General features: G+C 50.1%; 1 protein-coding gene across 5 annotated transcripts; it reads left to right on the forward strand.

Moving 5' to 3' along the window:
* Positions 1 to 4,523: 4,523 nt before the first annotated feature.
* CDK16 (cyclin dependent kinase 16) lies at positions 4,524 to 18,287 on the forward strand. 5 transcript variants are annotated; one of them, XM_053579760.1, is made up of 16 exons: positions 4,524 to 4,733; positions 10,308 to 10,515; positions 11,137 to 11,270; positions 11,357 to 11,482; positions 11,579 to 11,635; positions 11,733 to 11,919; positions 13,316 to 13,410; positions 13,499 to 13,561; positions 13,814 to 13,937; positions 14,136 to 14,256; positions 14,343 to 14,440; positions 14,526 to 14,631; positions 14,696 to 14,759; positions 14,918 to 15,008; positions 16,897 to 16,974; positions 17,055 to 18,287. In XM_053579760.1, the coding sequence occupies exons 2-16, from the start codon at positions 10,314 to 10,316 to the stop codon at positions 17,090 to 17,092; spliced, it is 1,584 nt and encodes a 527-aa protein (XP_053435735.1). In that variant the 5' UTR covers positions 4,524 to 4,733; positions 10,308 to 10,313; the 3' UTR covers positions 17,093 to 18,287. The 5 variants fall into 5 exon arrangements, with proteins under 5 accessions (XP_053435735.1, XP_053435732.1, XP_053435733.1 ...); XM_053579757.1 differs by lacking the exon at positions 4,524 to 4,733 and adding an exon at positions 4,751 to 5,173; XM_053579758.1 differs by lacking the exon at positions 4,524 to 4,733 and adding an exon at positions 4,751 to 5,173 and having other exon boundaries at positions 11,733 to 11,847.
* Positions 18,288 to 20,473: the final 2,186 nt, after the last annotated feature.

The raw sequence follows: 20,473 nt of genomic DNA on the forward strand, positions 1-20,473 counted from the left end.
CCCATCAAAGGAACTTTCCCATTATTATTGCTCCAGAGTACCCCAGACATCTCACACCTCTGTCCACCATCCCCACCATTACACCTGCTGAGGCTTACACACAAATTTTGTTCTACCACCTTTCTGTACTATATCTGCTCCTTCACTGGTATTCTATAAACACCTTGTTCACTATACCTCCCTAATTACGGCTCCTGACTCTCCACATAACTTCTTCACCACCAAAGCTCCTGGATCCCCTTGATACCTTATTTGTGCCCGACACCCTTCTCCATCAAAACCAGCTTCTGGGTCACCTATGAATCTTGGTTGCATCTTAATCGTCCCTCTCCTCCCCAAACACACCCCATTCTGCTAATACCATGTTTGTCTACCATTACATTAGCCAGATGTTAGAGAGGCCAGGGCTCAGCAGGCAGGGGTTGTGTCACTGCACTGAGCCCCCCTGTACGTAGAGGGCACAAAGGACAGAGTGGAACAGTGTTTCTCCTTTTGTCACTGCCTGGAACTATTTACCATTCAGGCAGTCAACAAACATTTGTTGAATGCTGTGTGCCAGGCACTTTCTAGACATTGTCCAAAACAGTGGACAAAACAAAGATCTCTGTCCTCCTGGAGCTTGTGCTCTGCTAGGATGAGACCCAGGATAGATGATAAACAGTTAAGTAAATTGTATGTTAGAAGTTGATCAGTGCTGTATTCAAAAGGTGAAGAATGGGGCCAGGTCTAGGCATCTGGAATGATGGGAATGCAGGTAGGATTTGGATTTTTTTTGTGGTTTTTTGGCCGGGGCTGGGTTTGAACCCGCCACCTCCACCATATGGGACCGGTGCCCTACTCCTTGAGCCACAGGTGCCGCCCGGATTTGGAAATTTTTATTTTTATTTTTTGAGACAGCCTCAAGCTGTCACCCTGGGTAGAGTGCCATAGCATCACAGCTCACAGCAACCTCCAACTCCTGGGCTCAAGTGATTCTCCTGCCTCCGCCTCCCAAGTAGCTGGGACTACAGGCGCCCATCACAATGCCCGGCTACTTTTTGGTTACAGCTATCGTTGTTCGGCGGGCCCAGGCTGGATTCGACCCTGCCAGCTCAGGTGTATGTGGCTGGCGCCTTAGCCGCTTTAGCCACAGGTGTCAAGCCCAAAATTTTTATGTTTAGAGATAGGGCGGCTGTTGTTGCCCAGGCTGGTCTGGAAATCTTAGCCTCAATCGATCTGGAGTAGCTGGGATTACAGGTGTGATCTACCCCACCCAGATGGAATTTTTATTTTTATTTATTTATTTTTGAGACAGAGTCTCACTTGGTTCCCCCCAATAGAGTGCTGTGTCATCACAGCTCACAGCAACCTCAAAGTCTTGGGCTCAAGTCATTCTCTTGCCTCAGCCTCCCAAGTACCTGGGACTACAGGTGCCCACCACAGCATTGGGCTATTTTTAGAGATGAGTCTTGCTTTTGCTCAGGCTGGTCTTAAACTCATGAGCTCAAGCAATCCACCTGCCTTGGTCTCCCAGAGTGCTAGGATTACAGGCATAAGCCACTATGCCCAGCCTTCAGATGGAATTTTTTTTTTTTTTGAGATAGAGTCTCAAGCAGTCACCCTGGGTAGAGTGCTGTAGTGTCATAACTCACAGCAACCTCCAACTTGGGCTCAAATGATCCTTTTGCCTCAGTTTTTCTATTTTTAGTAGAGACGGGGTCTTGCTTTTGCTCAGGCTGGTCTCGAATTCGTGAGCTCAAGCAATCCACCTGCCTCGGCCTCCCAGAGTGCTTCAGATAGAATTTTTGTTTTTTTTAAGAGACAGTCTCACTCTGTCGCCCTCTGTAGAGTGCTGTAGTGCCACAGCTCACAGCAACCTCCAACTCCGGGGCTTAGGCAATTCTCTTGCCTCAGCCTCCCGAGTAGCTGGGACTACAGGTGCCTGCCACAACGCCCAGCTATTTTGTTGTTGTTGCAGTTTGGCCAGGGCTGGGTTCAAACCCGCCACCCTTGGTATATGGGGTCAGTGCCCTACCCACTGAGCCACAGGTGCCACCCCAGAGGGAATTTTTTTTTTTTTTTTTGCAGTTTTTGGCCAGGGCTGTGTTTGAACGCGCCGTCTCCGGCATATGGGGCCAGTGCCCTACTCCTTTGAGCCACAGGCACGGCCCGCCAGATGCAATTTTTAAATAGTCAGGGAAGACTTCCTTGGGAAGGTGACTTTGAAGCAAGCACTTGGAAGAAGTAAGAGAACGAATGAGGCATGTGGATCTACGGCAAAAAGCATTTCAGGTACAGGAAACAGCAAGTGCAAAGTCCCCGAGGCTGGATTGGGCCTACCTTATTCAGGAACAGCTAGCTACAAAGGAAGTTAGTATGGCTAGAGCGAGAGGAAGGGCAAGAGATAAGGTCAGTTAAGTGGCAGACACAGTCTTTTTTTCTTTTTTGAGACAGAGTCTCACTTTGTCACCCTTGGTAGAGTGCTGAAACATCATAGCTCACAGCAACCTCCAACTCTTGGGCTCAAGCAATTCCCTTGCCTCAGCCTCCTAAGTAGCTGGAACTACAGGCACCCATCACAATGCTCAGCTATGCCAGACACAATCTTCTAGGCTGCAGTAAAGACTTGTTTTTGTCAGGGCTGGGCGCATTAGCTCACCCTGTAACCCTAGCACTCTGGGAGACCGAGGAGGGTGGGTTGCTTGAGCTCATGAGTTCGAGACCAGCCAGAGTAAAACGAGACCCCATCTCTACTAAAAATAGAAAAACTGAGGTAAGAAGATTGCTTGAGCCTGAGTTGCAGGTTGCTGTGAGCTACGAGGCCAGAGCACTCTATCCAAGGCAACAGCTTTTGAGACTATCTCAATAAAAAAATAAAAAAAGACTTATCTTTCTCAAGTATTTACACTTCCATCGTGGCCCAAGACATCCTCGCTAATAAAATCTTACTGAAAATCCTAACCGGTATGACCAGGGTTGCCATAAAGGGAAACCCAGAAGAGACAGGGAGGCCGTCTTTGAACTGGGGTGGTGTTATGTTCCAGAATGTCTGCCAAAGGCTGCAGCCATTTGAGCAGGAGTTGGGAATAGTGTAGGAGTTTACCAAAAGAGAGGAGTGAGGGAGTGAGGAATTAGTTCTACTTGGTGGCTTGGCACACAGTAAGAGTCAGATTTAACAACAACAAAAAAGCTGGCTGGGCACCTGTAATCTTAGCCCTCTGGGAGGTTGAGGCCGGTGGATTCTGGAGCTCACAAGTACGAGACTCCCGTCTCTACTAAAAATAGAAAAATTGAGGCAAGAGGATCGCTTGAGCCCGAGTTGGAGGTTGCTGTGAGCTATGACACTACAGCACTCCACCCAGGGTGACAGCTTAAGACTCTATCTCAAAAAAAAAAAAAAAAAAAAGGAAGCAAAGCTCCGCGCCCGTAGCACAGTGGTTATGGCGCCGACCACATGCACCGAGGCTGGCGGGTTCGAACCCTGCCCCTGGCCAGCTAAGCAACAGTGACAACTACAACAAAAAGCCGGATGTTGTGGCGGGCGCCTGTAGTCTCAGCTACTTGAGGCAAGAGAATCGCTTAAGCCCAGGAGCTGGAGGTTGCTGTGAGCTGTGATGCCACAGCACTCTACCGAGGGCGACATAATTAGTCTGTCTTAAAAAAAAAAAAAACGCAGATTGAGGGAGCCATGGGCAGGGCTGCAGCGGGCAAGAAGAAGCAGTGAGAGGTGGCAGGAAAACCCAATTCAGGGTGAATTCGCAAATACCCTGTTTCCCCGAAAATAAGACATCCTCCGAAAATAAGATCTACTTACAGGAAAGATAAGACGTCCCCTGAAATTAAGACCTAGCACATCTTTGGGAGCACACCTTAAAATAAAACAGTCTTATTTTCGGGGAAACAGGGTAGTAGCGTTAGGCGGAAAGCTCTGCCCCAATCCAAAATTCTAAGCATGCGCAGTAACAAAATCCGCCCTTCTAAAGGTCCGCCTTTCTTTCCGGTCGTCTCAGCCTAAGCTCCACCCCCAAGAGGCCCGCTATAGGAAAAAGGGGCTTTAAAAGCTGGACAAAACCCGATTGAAAACTCTTTTGACCAATCACCTTGCGGAATATTCGGCCTATAGTGAAATACAAGCTTAGAACAAAAAGGAGGCGCCCTCCCAATAAAAACCAATGAAAACCGGGCGGGGGCGGGGGGAGCAAAATCACGCCTCTTCAACTCTGTCACGCCCTTCATTCTTGGGTTGCCTCACAACAGGGAGCAAATCCGATTGGCTGGGTGGCAATCTCAGGGGGCGGGGCTGCACGCGTGCACAGTGGGAAAGAGCTAGCGGTGGAGGGGGGCAGTTGGGCGGGACTACACTGTCCTAAGGTGGTAAAAGCCAATGATTATCCAGGCCGCCTCGCCTAGAAAAGTCATCTTCTCGCGAACCTTTAAAATTCCTGTCTTCCAAGGCACCTCAAGGGACTGCCTCATTTGTCTTTTTCCTTCTTGCAAAAAAGTCCCGTTTGCCACCATGGGGATGTACCAAGTAAGACCGAATAGGGGAAGCGAGTGGTGATCAGAACGACTGCTTACCGGCTGCTGCACACCTCAGCGCTAGCACACTTCTAGCAAGATCGGAACTGAGTATTAAACAGCCTCTACACTTCCTCCTGGCGCCGTTTCAGGGCCGCCGCCACATTCCCTTGTGGGCACGCAATGGACGCGCCCCCTCCCGCCGCGGACGGGTCTTTTGGTACAGCCAGTCCGAGGTGAGTCCCCTCCTTACCTACTACCCGGTCCAGCGCGTGCGTGCGCATGCGCGGAGCGCGGCGCGCGCGGCGGTTGGGCCGTCGGCTATTCGGCGTTGAGATCCGCGAAGTCCCAGCAAGCAGCCGGCTCTGAGCCGCGAGCCGCCGTGAGCACTCGTATTCGAGCCGGCACCAACGAGCCCGGGGGCATCACCCGCAGCGGCCAAGCTCATGGCCGGCTGAGCGGGACGCCGCCTCCGCCTCAGCCACCGCCGCCGCCGCCGCCTCCTCCTCCTCAGCCGGCGGCGGCCAGGGCCCAGCAGCCATGGCCGAAGACTACTGGGACGGGCGCCTGCGGCGAACAGGAGGAGAAGGAGGTCGCGCGGCGTCAGCCCGGGCCGCCGCCTCAGGCGCCGCCGCGTCGGCCCCGCGGCTCTGAGGCTGCTCGCGCGCCCCCGCCGGTGAGCGCGTCCCCGAGTCGTGGGGAGGGGGCTGCCCTTCCTACAGAAGGAACCCTAACCCCGCGCGGTACCCTGGGGTCTGTGCAACTCGGCTGGCAAGTGCCCCCTCCCCCGGCGAGTTTCCCAGGGTGCATCGGGGCGGGGGTCATTTGGGGCCTCCCTGACCTTGGCCCCGCCCTGGGTCCGTCCTGGGAGCCAGGGATGGGAAGTGCTAGGGGTGCTAATGGGGAGCAGGTTGATCGAAGGACCAAAGAGTGTGGAAGTGGGTGGTGCAGTGGGAAAGATTCATGGTTTGCTAAAGGGGGTCTGAGCTGTACAGGGGTTGGAGCACGTGGTGATAAGCCTTATGGCTGTGTAGGAGGCTGTGTAAGGTTTAAGGCCCATTGTGTGCTAATGGAAGGGGGAGCGCAGGGCAGGCGAGGCACCTGAGGGCGTATAATAGGGAGTAGAGTGTCGGAGAATTTCCCAGACACGCTAATAGGGGGCATGGCTAGAGAGAGACCCAACGTATATTAATAGGGAATAGGGTAGTAGAGGTACCAGAATGTGCACTAATAGGATCAGGGCCGTGAGGCCTCCTATGTGGTGATGAGGATCGGGATGGTGTTAATGTTGTGTTTGTCTGTGAGGGGCTGCGATGTGTGAAGTACAGGGTGTGCTTCTGGGGGGCAGGTAGTTGAAGGTCTCCAGTGCTGTGTCTGTGCTAATGGGCATCATGACTGTAGAAGTGTGCATGTGGTAATAAAGGTCTGGGTCATGTGAGGCCCAGTATATGCTAATGGGATCAGAGTGGTGGAGAGATCTGAGGTTGTATAATGGGGGCAGGATGGTGGTAGACCTGAGCCTGCGCTGATACCAGAATTGTGAGGAGTGGGCAAGGGGTGGTAGGGAGGGAGGGGCCTTAGCGCTGTTAAGAGGTTAAGTGCCCCCAACAATAAAAAAAAAAAAAAAGAGGTTAAGTGCACAAAGTGTTAAGGTGGAATATGTCTGTGAACACAGGGAATATTAAGATTCCAGGACATACTAGAAAGGGGCAGGATAATATATAAAGTTCTAGGTGCTACTAATGTAGGTTTAGAACCATAGGGGCACATAAATGTGTGCCATTGAGCGGAAAATCAGAGAAGTGTGATGCCTGGAATATGCTAATGAACATCAGAACATTGTGAAGACTGTGTCCGTGAGCTTTCTGGGGAGTGCTAATGGGGAAAGAGCTATTGAGGGGATCTAGTGTGTAATAAGGGGGATCAGGGCTATGTAAGGGATCCAAGTGTGAACCAGCAGGGATTATAGATGTGGATGGGTTGAAACAAAGAGAAGCAGAGGACAGAAATATGTGATCCAGGTGTACTAACATGGATTAGAGCCATGGAGGGCTGAAGTGTGTGCTAATAGGAGCCAGGGCTGACTAAAGACCTGCATGTATTAATACGTGTCAGGCCATTATAAAAGGGTGTGGGTGTGTGGGCTAAGTAAGAGTTCAGGGTGTGCTCATGGGAGGCAGGACTGTGAGGCCCAGTATGTGCTAATAGAGGTCAGGGTAGAGTGAAGGTCCAGCTTGTGTTGATGGAGGGGAAAGGGTAGTAGAAGAAATGGAATGGATGTTAATAATGGCCCTTGCAATGAGGGGGCCTGAATGGGCAAAACTGGTCAGGGATCTTATCTGCAAGGTTCACTTTGGTTAATGGGATCAGGGCAGTGTGAAGGTCTAAGTGAGTGCTAATGTGGGGCAGCTGTAGAATACCACAAGTGCATGTTAATAGGCGTCAGAATCATGGAGGGGGAACAGTATGTTAATGTTGGGGAGTAGTCAGTGCTATGGAGAAGCTAACTGGTAGCTAGGCCAAGGGTGGTCCCAAGAATGGTGGCAATGCTAACAGGATTCAGGCGATACTTCACAGCTTTGAATGCTGATGGGGAGATAAATGAGGAAATTGTGGGTACTAATAGGTGTTAAGATGTATTGAACTTTCTTAAGGGTGTGTTCCAGTGGTGATCAGGACAGAATGAGGAGGTGTGTGTTTATGGGAGCAATAGAGTGTGAGTCCTTAGTGGTTGATGTTGTATGAAGTGGCAGGTATCCTTGAGTTCATGAGAGTAGTTTGAGGATGGGTGTGTGTCATCAGGGATCAGGAAGGACATGTACCCTTTTTGAGGTGAAATACTATGTCCAGTTTCTTCCTCCCTCACTTATTCCAAAATTTAAAAAGCTCAGGGTGGCACCCGTGGTTCAAGGAGTAGGGTGCCGGCCCCATATACCGGGGGATGGTGGGTTCAAGCCTGGCCCTGGCCAAAAACTGCAAAAAAAAAAAATAAATAAATAAAAATAAAAAGCTCAAACAACTGAAATTATAATATTTAAAAGTCTTTCATATAAATGTTCGACTGTCTATGTTCACAGGAGCCTGGCTGCCCTACCCTTATGATATGTTTTGATTTTATTTTATTATTTTTTAAGACAGTCTCACTTTGTCACCATCTGTAGAGTGCTGTAGCATCACAGCTCACAGCAATCTCAAACTCTTGGGCTTAAGTGATTCTCTTGCCTCAGCCTCCCAAGTAGCTGGGACTATAGGCACCCACCATAACGCCCGGCTATTTTTTTGATTGTAGTTGTCATTGTTGTTTGGCAGGCCCAGGCTGGGTTCAAACCTGCCAGCTCCAGTGTATGTGGCTGGAGCCCTAGTCGCTGAGCTACAGGCATCAAGCCCATGATACCTTTTTATACCCCATCTTCCTAAATCCCCATGTTCCTTGAGTTCTGGAACATGTTCCCACCCTTGGAGTTTCCAGTTAGAGGTCATGGACACACAGCTCCTTCCACTCCCTCCCCATCTCACATTTGGCTCTACTTACAGAACTTCCCTGTCATTACCCCTATTCCTTGTCACAACACGTAAAGCAACTATGAATCTGTGCCATATGGGGACACAAGGTAATCTTTGGGAACTTGCCATGCTTCACCTTCCTCAGCCTTAGGTCTAGCGTTCAACCTCCTAGGTCCATATTTTTTCTTGTTGTTATCCTGGGTTCTCTGTAGATGGACCTTATCCTCTGAGATCTTCCTACTAGGTTGGCCCCTCTATCCCTTGTGGGGGCAGTGAGTTCAGCCAGGCAGGAGCCAGGGGTGGGAACTGCTGGGGTAAGCACCTGATTTCAAGGTAACAGATGACCCATTTCTCTCAAATCCAGTCCCAGCCTCATCCTTGGGCCCTCGGGCCCTGGGCCATCTTAGGCCCTGCTGAGAGTCCAGATGGTCCTGGGCCAGGTCTTTCCCCCTCCTTGCTGGCCTATGCCCAGGAGGAAGCAGAAGAAGGCTAGCCTAAGCCTTTTAGTTAGCCTAAGCCTTTTAGTTGCTTCCTTCCCTCCTGCAGCCCATCTAGGTCATCTTCCTATTGGTGCCAGCATCCCTTGGCCACCTCGTTTGGGGTTGTTCATGAGTAGCAGGGATTCACCACATCAGGAGGGATTGGTCCTAGGCCCTCAGTCCCCTAATTCTCTCATTTCTGCCATAAGCACTTTTTGTGCATCTTCTCTGTTAGTTACTACTATTCCAGGTCTTTACAATATAGCTGTGAACTAAACAGAAATCACCTGGCTGATCTAGTTGTGGCAGTGAGGAGACAAACAGTAAAGAATAAAAAAACATACTTAGATAGTATCATTTCTGAGGTGGTGATAAGTGCTGGGAGGATAATGGCCAAGGTGATAGAGCTCAGGATAGTTGAGTTTTAAATAGGGTTACTCACGAAAAAGGTGACCTTTGAGAGGCAAGAGAATCGCTTAAGCCCAAGAGTTTGAGGTTGCTGTGAGCTGTGATCCCGTGACACTTTACAGAGGGCGACCTAGTGAGACTGTCTCAAACAAACAAAAAAAAGTGACCTTTGAGCAATGGCCTGAAGGGGAAGGGAATAAACTATTTTGGATTTGGGGGAAGGGTGTTCCAGGTACTGGGAACAGCCAGTGCAAAGGCCCTGAGGTGGGACTCTAATGGGTATTGTTGCAGATTAACCAAGGGGAAGGTGAGACCACAGGTAGTGGGCCAGTGGAATAAAGACCAGTGAGCCACATTGAGGACTTAGGGCATTTCTTTTTTTTTGAGACAGACCCTCAAGCTGTTGCTCTGGGTAGAGTGCTGTGGCATCACAGCTCATAGCAACCTCCAACTCCTGGGCTTAAGCGATTCTCTTGCCTCGGCCTCCCAAGTAGCTGGGACTACAGGTGCCTGCCACAACACCCAGCCATTTTTTGGTTGTAGTTGTTGTTGCTGTTTGGTGGGCCCAGGCTGGATTTGAACCCGTCAGCTCTATAGTGTATGTGGCCAGCGCCTTAGCCACTTGAGCTATAGGTGCCGAGCCAAGGAGGACTAGGGCATTTATTTGGGGTGGGAAGGGAGATGTATATTCGCCAAAAGAAGAGAAATATGACCAGGCTTGTAAAGTCTAGGCTGGACCCTAGGGGTTTTTGACCTGATCCAACTCTTCCAGGAGTCCTGAGGACAGCTGGTGTGTATTGAGATCCCCCCAGCCCCACCCAGTGGTTGGGTCTGGACAGGACCCTCTGCTCAGTAGACTAGTGGGGTAGTCCACTGGTTGCCGTGATGATGGTTGCTAGGAGAGTCAAGAGGGTCCCTGTGGCCACAAGAAGCATTCTGCCTGGGCAGTTGGGTGATGTGGGGCTGGTGCCGGCAAAATATGCCATTCTATGGGCGTGCCCGGGGCCGAATCAGTGTTCCCCGGCTGAGTGAACCCCTTATCCCATCCATGGCTGGTCCTATTACTGCCGCTGCACCTGAGAACATCTGTGGAGCCCTCTGTTCCCACAGTGAGGCTGTCCCCCTAGAGACCAACAGTCTATTGGGTGGGCCTTTGCCCTCAGCCAGCCACCCAAGCCTGAATACCCAGGTGAGCTACTGAGGAACAGGATCCCAAAGGGCTGGCTATGGGTGAGCAGGCACTAACATCTGTGCCAGGTTTCCATAAATCTTGGGTGGTTCCACGGGTCCATAATGGTTGGGTAGGACCTGATACAAGTTCATCTAGATATCTCCCACTAAGTTATGGATTTTAGAGAACCCGTGGTGGTCAAGTGAATGCTCATGTAAGACCCATTCCCATTCATGCCCCTTGCTCAGGTCGCCATGGATCGGATGAAGAAGATCAAACGGCAGCTGTCCATGACACTCCGAGGTGGCCGAGGCATAGATAAGACCAATGGTGCCTCTGAGCAGATAGGCCTGGATGAAAGTGGCTGTGGTGGTGGCAGTGACCCTGGAGAGGTCCCCACACGTGTCGCCCCTGGGGAACCTCGGTCTGTACGCGGCCCACTCAGCTCTGCACCAGGTAAGTACACTGACTGCTCTCTGTTCCCTGCCCCCAGGCTGGTTCTCAGGTTCTGTCTTCTGGCCAAGTTCCTCTTACTCAGACTTGTGTTATTTTCATTTTCCTTTCTTTGTCGTCTTCTCTTTCCCTGCCCACCACGTACTCTTCTTTCCTTTCCCTCCCATCTTCTCTCAGTACCTATGTCTGTCCGCCTGTGTCCTTTACCTTGGCTTTGTGCCCTGGCCTTAGAGGGGGAAAATGCTTCATTGTCACAGCTGCCCCAAGGCTTCCCTCTGCCCTTCTCCTGCACTCAGTGGTAGCCCCCTCAGGCCTTCTGGACCTTCCCAGGACCCTTAGCTACCTATGGTACCACATACATACTGACTCTGGGGCAACCACACAATCTGTTTGCCCTTGGAATGGGCTGTTCCACTAGATGACTTTTGTTTTCCCACACACATACTCAACCTGTCCTGGACCTACCTGAGCTTCCCTGGGCCTCAGTAACATCTTCCTGAGGGACTCCAGGCTGCTCTGGGGATCATGTGCACGTGTATGATAATCGAATATGATAATCTGGGGGTGGGTGTCCTAGAGTTCCTGACCCCACCTGGCCTGCCCTTCCCCTCTCCCCGCCACCAGAGATTGTGCACGAGGACTTGAAGATGGGGTCTGATGGGGAGAGTGACCAGGCTTCGGCCACATCCTCGGATGAGGTGCAGTCTCCAGTGAGGGTGCGCATGCGCAACCATCCCCCACGCAAGATCTCCACTGAGGTGCTTAATCCCGTCTGGGTGGTGGAGGAGCTGGAAAGGGGGTTGGACCTGGAGAGGTGGAGCTCATGGTTCTATTTCTCTGCTAGGACATTAACAAGCGCCTGTCACTACCAGCTGACATCCGGCTGCCTGAGGGTTACCTTGAGAAGCTGACTCTAAATAGTCCCATCTTTGACAAGCCCCTCAGCCGCCGCCTCCGTCGTGTCAGCCTGGTAAGCATGTTCTGTTCCTATTCTTTCCTTCGCTTCCTCATCCTCTCCCAGTCCCTTCTGCTGAGCTTGTTTCAGCCTGCCTCCTTTAATCTACAGTCCGAGATTGGCTTTGGAAAACTAGAGACCTACATCAAGCTGGACAAACTGGGTGAGGTGAGAGATAGCCAGGAGGCCCGTGCAGGGGCTAGGGGTCAGTGGGAACTCCCTGCAGTCTCTTACCATCTCTTCTGTCATACCTCCCAAACCCCAGGGTACCTATGCCACGGTATACAAAGGCAAAAGCAAGCTTACAGACAACCTTGTAGCACTCAAGGAGATCAGACTGGAACACGAAGAGGGGGCACCCTGCACCGCCATCAGGGAAGGTATAATCCCCCCATCCTATTTGTCCCAGGCTTCCTGGACTCTCCCCATGGCACATGTACACACACTTCATGGTAAGAATGGAGATTGCGGGGGGGTTTCAGGAATACCTGGCCTTCATGAGAATGCTTATCACCTACATATTATTCAGGTATTAATCAGAGTAACCAGAGGCCGGGCGTGGTAGCTCATGCCTGTAATCCCAGCACTTGGGAGGCTGAGGTGGGTGGATAGCCTGAGTAACAGCAAGACTCCGTCTCCAAAACATAGCTAGGTGGGTGGTGCCTATGGCTCAGTGAGTAGGGCACTGGCCCCATATACCAAGGATGGCGGGTTCGAACCCGGCCCCAACCAAACTGCAACAAAAAAATAGCCGGGTGTTGTGGTGGGTGCCTGTAGTCATAGCTACTTGGGAGGCTGAGGCAAGAGAATCACTTAAGCCCAAGAGCTAGAGGTTGCTGTGAGCTCTGATGCTACAGCACTCTACTGAGGGTGACAAAGTGAGACTCTGTCTCTAAAAAAAAGGAAAAAAAAAATAGCCAGGCATTGTGGTGGGCACCTGTAGTCCCAGCTACTTGGGAGTCTGAGGCAAGAGAATCGCTTGCCTAAGAGTTTGAGGTTGGTGTGAGCTATGATGCCACAGTACTCTACCAAGGGTGATAAAGTAAAACTGTCTCATAAAAACAAAAACAAAAAAAAACAGAAATTTGTTCCTGTTTGGAGAAAAAGTGGGTAAATTGCAAACCAGGTGCTTGCTTTGGTTTTGGGAGCATCTCTGTTTTTATTTTTATTTTATTTTTATTTTTTTAGAGACAGAGTCTCACTTTATCACCCTTGGTAGAGTGCCATGGCGTCACAGCTCAGAGCAACTTCCAACTCCTGGGCTTAGGCGATTCTTTTGCCTCAGCCTCCTGAGTAGCTGGGACTACAGGTGCCCGCCACAACGCCCGGCTATTTTTTGTTGGAGTTTGGCCAGGGCCAGGTTCAAACCCACTACTCTTGATATATAGGGCCAGCGCCATACATACTGAGCCACAGGCACCGCCCTGGGAGCATCTCTGAAAGTGCTCACCAGTTACTTGTAACAGTTTCCAGTCAAAGTATCACATAGAATGGTTTTGAATTGCACAGAAATTCAATGTGCAAACCTAGTTTCACACAATGCTACAGGCCTGTGTACTAAAAGTTGGAACATAGCCCCTTCTCAAAAACCAAAAACAGATTGAAGATGAAGTGTCCAGGAGCCTGGGGCTATAATTCTAGCTTCTTGCTAGGTACTCTCTGAGCTTTATTTTCCACATCTGGAACATGAAAGTACAATTTCTTTTAGATATAGGATGAGTTAGACCCTGCGATTGTGAGGCATTACCCCAAGCTGCCTAGGGGAAGAAGGAAACCCTGGGCTCATCCCTGTCTGTCCTGGGGCTGGGACCCTGACTCTTCCCTGTCCTACTCCCATGCTTCATGCAGTGTCTCTGCTCAAGGACCTCAAACATGCCAATATTGTTACGCTACATGACATTATCCACACGGAGAAATCCCTCACCCTTGTCTTTGAGTACCTGGTAAGTTGGGTGGTTCCTGGGCTTGGGGGTTGGGGGGTGGCAAGATGGCCAGGATCCCTTGTTCCTGTACTACCTCTTCTCTCCTCAGGACAAGGACCTGAAGCAGTACCTGGATGATTGTGGGAACGTCATCAACATGCACAACGTGAAAGTGGGTGTGGGGCAGGAAGCAGAGGCACAAGGGGGCTCTCACTTACCCACTCACCCCACAAAACTCCCAGAAACTGACTTTCCCGTTTGGATTTTTTTACTGGGAGGCCTTGGAGGGGACTAGTACCCTGTCCTCTTGTGTGTGACAATATACTAGGCTCAGTGTCTGTGTTTGGGAGGGGAACAGTGCCTGTGGGGGAGGGTCAGGCTCATGCATCTTCTTTGACTCTGCCTGCCATTCCTGGCTCCCCAGCTGTTCCTGTTCCAGTTGCTCCGTGGCCTGGCCTACTGCCACCGGCAGAAGGTGCTACACCGAGACCTCAAGCCCCAGAACCTGCTTATCAACGAGAGGGGAGAGCTCAAGCTGGCTGACTTTGGTACCACTAGCCTCCTGCTTCTTCCCATTGATCCACCAGCCTTATTATCCCAGCCTCCCTGCTTCCTGTGACCACTTAGTCTCATTCTTCTCAGCTTCTTCAGACTTTGCCTAGGGTGCCCTCAGTCCCAGCTCTGCTTTTCTCTGGACTTTGCCCACAGCGTCCTCATTTTAGCTGCCTCTCCTCTCTGCTTCCCAGGCCTGGCCCGGGCCAAGTCAATCCCAACAAAGACATACTCTAATGAGGTGGTGACACTGTGGTACCGGCCACCTGACATTCTGCTTGGGTCCACGGACTACTCCACTCAGATTGACATGTGGTGAGGACAGGTGGAATTGTGGCAAGGGGCATGCTGTAAAGGCGGTGGCCAATTGCCTCCCTGTTCACTCTGCCCTTTCTGCCCAGGGGTGTGGGCTGCATCTTCTATGAGATGGCCACAGGCCGACCCCTCTTCCCTGGCTCCACAGTGGAAGAACAGCTGCACTTCATTTTCCGCATCTTAGGTGAGGAGACATGAGCCTTAGAAGCTGTGGGGACATGCAGGTGAGGACCTGCGAGATGTTAGAGGTAACTCCTCTTCCCTGCCAGGAACCCCAACTGAGGACACATGGCCAGGCATCCTGTCCAATGAGGAGTTTAAGACCTACAACTATCCCAAGTACCGAGCCGAGGCCCTTTTGAGCCATGCACCCCGGTGAGGCTGGTGGGTGGGCTGGTGGGCATTAAGGGCCAGAGTGCCCAAACTCAATTTAAAACAGGTGTCCTTGTCCTTGCGGTAGACTTGATAGCGACGGGGCTGACCTCCTCTCTAAGCTGCTACAGGTGAGACCAACTTCCTAGGTCATCCTTGAGGGTAAGGGATCCCAGGTGTGGGGAAACAGCCCACCCCACCACACACACACACACACCCAGGGGCGGGGTCTGAGGCAGGTAGAAATAGACCTACTTGTTAAAGGTTCTAATGCTCTTCCCTAATTCAGTTTGAGGGTCGAAATCGGATCTCTGCAGAGGATGCCATGAAACATCCATTCTTCTTCAGTCTGGGAGAGCGGATCCACAAACTTCCTGACAGTGAGTGGAGCTGGGGAAAGAACCAGCCAAGGCAGGGACTTTGGGGACCAGTATTGCTAGGGACAGCGAGGTGGATTTTGTAAGGTTCTGGCTGTGCTGTCTTAAACAGGGAGACATCCTTGATCACATAATGTGATGGTTTGTGTTTCTTGTGAACTTTTTTTTTTTTTAGTTTTCATTTCCTTTTACTTTTCAGGAAAATTTTCAAACAACATAAAAATAGATACAATAGCACTATCTTTTTTAAAGTAGACACTTCCTTATATATGCTTAAAATGCACAGATCTTAAATATACAATACAATGAATTTTCACAAACTGCACATCTATATAACCAGCATACAGGTCAGGAAACAGAACATTAGAACTCCCCCAGCTCCCTTGTATCTCCTTTAGTTATTCATGGCTCCCCCCCAAGGGTTACCACTGTTTTGACTTCTAACAGCATAGATAAGTTTTCCCTGTCCTACTTTATAGAAATGGAATATTTATTTTTAATATTTTTGAGACAGAGTCCCACTGTGTCACCCTCGGTAGAGTGCCATGGTGTCCCAGCTCACAGCAACCTCTAACTCTTGGGCTTAAGCGATTCTCTTGCCTCAGCCTCCCAAGTAGCTGGGACTACAGGCGCCTACCACAACATCTGACTATTTTTTGGTTGTAGTTGTCATTGTTGTTTGGCAGGCCTGGGCCGGGTTTGAACCTGCCAGCCTCAGTGTACATGGCTGGTGCTCTACCCACTGAGCTACGAGCGCCGCCTATCTTATATTTTGAGACAGAGTCTCACTCTGTTCCTCTGGGTAGAGTGCCATGGCATTATCATAGCTCATAGCAGCCTTGGGACTCTTGGCCTGAAGAGATCTTGTCCCAGTCTTCCCAATAGCTAGGACGACAGGCTCCTGCCACCACACCCAGCTAGTTTTTTTTTTTTTTTTTTTGAATGTTTGTTTGTTTGTTTTTCTATTTAGGAGACAGAGTCTTACTTTTGCTCAGGCTGGTCTCGAACTCCTGAGCTCAAGCAATCCACTGGCCTTGGCCTCCCAGTGTGCTCGGATTATAGGCATGAGCCACTAAAAGTTTTTAAGCCGGGCATGGTGGCTCTTGCCTGTAATCCTAGCACTCTGGGAAGCCAAGGTGGGTGGACTGCTTGAGCTCAGAAGTTCGAGACCAGCCTGAGCAAAAATTAGTCAGACATGTGGCAAATGCCTGTAGTCCCAGCTGCTCCAGAGGCTGAGGCAGGAGGATTACTTGAGCCTAAGAGTTTGAGGTTGCTGGGAGTTAGGCTGAGGCCATGGCACTCTAGCCCAGGTGACAGAGCAAGACTCTGTCTCTCCCCAAAAAAAAACATTTTTAATGTGGATATTTTCAAATTGTATATTAGACAAAATAATAGGATGAGTCTCTAAGTACACCAAGTCATCAATTTGTGGCAAATCTGGTTTTATCTATATTCTGATTATTTTGAATCAAATCCAATCCCAGGTACGTTCTTCCATAATTTTAGCATATACCTCTAAAGATTTTTTTAAACATAACAGTATTAACACACCTAAAAAATTTGCCACTTTACCCTGTCTCTTCCCAGATTAACAGATAAAATCCTAAAACACCATCCACCACCTGGACTTAACAGGTGGTAATTGTAATACCCTTGGTATACTTAACAAAATCAATAATGGTTTATTTCTTTGTGTCATGTAATGGTCCATATTCCATCTTCCCATCTTCCCTAGCTGTAGCTGGTTTGTATGTGGAATTATTTGACAGATAAAAGTCATTCCTCTCAAAGAAGGGGTAACTCTTTCTATTCCCCCAATGGAATCATTTGGGGGCTGATCCTAGATAGTTCCGTGGGTCATTCCCCACTCCTGTGTCTTCTCCACTCACAGCTACTTCCATATTTGCACTAAAGGAGATTCAGCTACAAAAGGAGGCCAGCCTTCGGTCTTCATCAATGCCTGACTCAGGTAGATGCGGCCCCTTGTCTTCCCCCTGCCTACCTGCCTATCTGCCCAACAACAGCCATCTGCTCTGCTTTCCCCCGCAGGCAGGCCAGCTTTCCGCGTGGTGGACACCGAGTTCTGAGTTCTAAGCCACAGACCAAGGCCCCAGCAGGCAGCAGCTGGAGGGATGCCACACCCCTCACAGGGCAGCCCCCAACTGCATCCTCCGTGCTTGCTGCCTGCCTACCTGCCTGAGCCATGTTCACCTGCCCACTTGTCCCCTGCTGCCCACCTGAACACCCGACCATTGGCCTGTCAACCCACCCATTGGCCTGTCTGCTGGGTGCTAACAAAGCTCTCATCACTCCTTCGCCTGGTTTGTCTTGTCTGTCTCTGTCTCAGTAGTTGCCGGCGGACAGCATGGCCGTGCCAGCCTCCCACACTGAGGCCAGACCTACCGCTCCTCTTCATACCTTTCCCAGGACCACTCCCCCATGACCAGCCAGGGGTCCAGAGTTAGCCCAGGCTGGGGATCTCAACTCAAGATGGTGGTGATGCCTTGGGTCTGAGGCATCCCCTGCCTGCTTTCCTGCGTGTTCCACCTGCCTCATGTTGTATGAGCCTTTTTTTTTTTTTTGTCTGTTTCATTGTTTTTTTTCTTTTTTTTTTTAATTACTTTGAAGAGGTTTTCCTTTTTTTAAATGCAATATCTCTGTATACAGACTGGCTGGGCCTCACCCCCTGTGTGAGGCCCTTCCACAGTATTTTGTGCAATGAAGCCCCGCTCCCAGCCTTTCAGAGGCAGGGACACAGCCCCTATTTGGAACCCTGACCATCACCAGACCCTGGGATCGGCTATGGGAAAGCATGCTACGGCCACTCACCTTCCTACCCCCAGCTGCAGGGAGCTCTGAGGACTACTGGAGAGACTGAGAAATGGACAAGGTGGGGGACCCCACTCTTTCCTTCCTGCAGTCCTGTAGCCGGGGCCTCCTTCCTTCTCAGGGTCTCCCCAGACTAGCCCTCCTGCTCCCATCCCACTCAGTGCTGTTGAGTAGGGGCCCTGCCAGTAACCACCCAACGCAGTGAGGAGCCATAGTGTGTATACGTACACAAGCAGGGTCAGAGGGGTATGTGAGGGGTGTTGTGCCCAGGTGAGGCAGGGCAGGGACAGTCTCCAGGGTCAGTTCCTGGATGGGTGATTACCTCCCCTTCTTCTACCCTAAGCCCTGGGGCCCTGAAACGGGGTGGGAGGGCAGGGGTGGGAGCTCTCCTTGTAGGGTTTGGGTTCCTGAATGCACCATAATCGTATGAAATATTAAAAAACTAAGTGAAAAGCCTGATTGCAAATGCCTGTAGGGGGTGTATTAAGGGGTGTATACCTCAAGCTGAGGTGATTACTGGGACCTGGGAGAATTCATACCTGGTCCCCATTGTCTAGGGGAGCATTGGGGGTGGGCCCAGAGACACATCATAAGTATGAAAAAGCCATCTGAGGGATCACCCATGTAGCAGTGGAACATCAAGTTGAAACAGCTACAGCAGGCTCAATAATGCTGAGTTGAGAATCAAGCAGAGAAAGGTTACATTTTATTAAAAATAAGAGGAAGCCAGATAGAGGGTGTAGGTAGGATTAGAGAGGCCGTTTTTTTTGTTTTGTTTTGTTTTGTTTTTTTTTCTTTCTGTTTGTTTTTATTTTGGCTGGGGCTGGGTTTGAACCCACCACCTCCGGCATATGGGGCTGGCGCTGTACTCCTTTGAGCCACAGGCACCACCTAGAGAGGCTGTTTGAAAGATACTAAAAGACCTAATACAACTAGGGGTAGGGAGATGAGGCAGAGAGACCCACTATGATCACATAATCTGACCAGGACACTATGAAGAGGTCTAAATCGAGAGGGAAAGTGAGAGGGTGGATTTTGGACCACTGAGTAGGCATCCTTTAATACATAGGTCAAATTAAGAAGTGGGGCCATAGATGGAGCTAAAAATTTTGATTATTGATGTCTAGGAAGAAATGGAAATCTTGAGTGCAGGTGACATGACTGGGAAGGTTAGGATAGTTTGTGAGAGGCAGGAGGTCAAATGGCAAGACCTAGTATGTGGATAGTTGAGGCCTTAAGTTCCCTTGTTCTGAGTTTATAGCCCTGGTACCACCATTTTGGGCAAAGTCAAAGATAGTTTTCCAGGTAAAAGAAGTGGGCTGGGCAGGGCCAGGCAAATGTATTAAGTAATAGTAAACCTAATTAAGTGATTGTTTAATAAAGCCTCACGGTAGTGGCCTATAGACCTCTAAGCAATGCTACTGTGTCCCAGTAAGTGCTTTGGTGATGTCTCAGCTTGCAGCCTTATGGTGCCCTCCCTATTTGTTTTCTTGTAATAGGGCTAGAACTTTAACAAGTTCTTCAGTCTTTCTGTGGCTAGAATCAGATAACATGGCCACCTCAAAAGAAGATAGAAAAAAATGAGGGCCTTGCAAAGAGGTACAAGTTTGCTGGGCTGGACTTAAAAGACTAGAATTCAGGGCGGTGCCTGTGGCTCAAGGAGTAGGGTGCTGGCCCCATATACCAGAGGTGGTGGGTTCAAACCCGGCCCCAGCCAAAAACTGCAAAAAAAAATAGAATTCACACAACTGCTCTGGGAAGTGGTACTTGGTATGAGCAGAAGTTGCCCTCTGGAAGGTGAAGAAACAGTCCAAGGCTGGGGAGAGAGGCCTCTTGTTGGATTTACCTGGCTACCCAGGTAAATGGGGAGAGGAAATGAGAGTCAATTCAGAGAAGCACAGGATTCAGCTGCACTTGAACAACTGCAATGTGCCAGAGCCAACTCAACTGCCAGGACTGCTTATTTCCCCCTTCAGGTCTTACCTAACTGGGTTGTAACCCCTCACTTGTGCCAGGTCTGGGCTAGGGGCTGGAATCACAGTAATAAAGATATAATCCATGGCTCTCAGATGTTAAAATTAGAAATTGCAAGACTGGAGCAAGGAGAGGAAGGGTTGAAATTGTTCAGGGAGAGACCTGTGTGTGCATGGGCTTAGGGGTGTGGAAAGGTTTATTCTTAGATGTGGGTAAAGAAACACTGGGTGCGCTCTAAGAGGCCTAGGCCGGTGGATTGCCCTGAGCTCACAGGTTCCAGACCAGCCTGAGCAAGATCGCGACCCCATCTCTAAAAACAGGCAATGTGGCGGATTCTTGTAGTCCCAGCTACTTGGGAGGCTGAGGCAAGAGAATCGCTTGAGCCCAAGAGTTGAGGTTGCTGTGAGCTATGATGCCACAGCACTCTACTGAGGCTGACAAAGTGAGACTCATCTCAAAAAAAAAACAAAACACTGGGTAGTGATGGCTGAAGGAAGTCATTGAAACAGCCCTAGGATCACAAGACTCTTGGGGAGTTTGTAGAATGGTCAGGTGGCCGGAGCCAGAGAGGGAAATATTAAAATAATTGCCATAAGAGCTGGGAGCCCTGGTAGAAAACAGGATAGCATAGCCTAGTGTAATGGTTCTCAACCAGAGACAATTTT

Source organism: Nycticebus coucang, chromosome X, assembly GCF_027406575.1.
Source record: "Nycticebus coucang isolate mNycCou1 chromosome X, mNycCou1.pri, whole genome shotgun sequence".
Taxonomy (NCBI): Eukaryota; Metazoa; Chordata; class Mammalia; order Primates; family Lorisidae; genus Nycticebus; species Nycticebus coucang.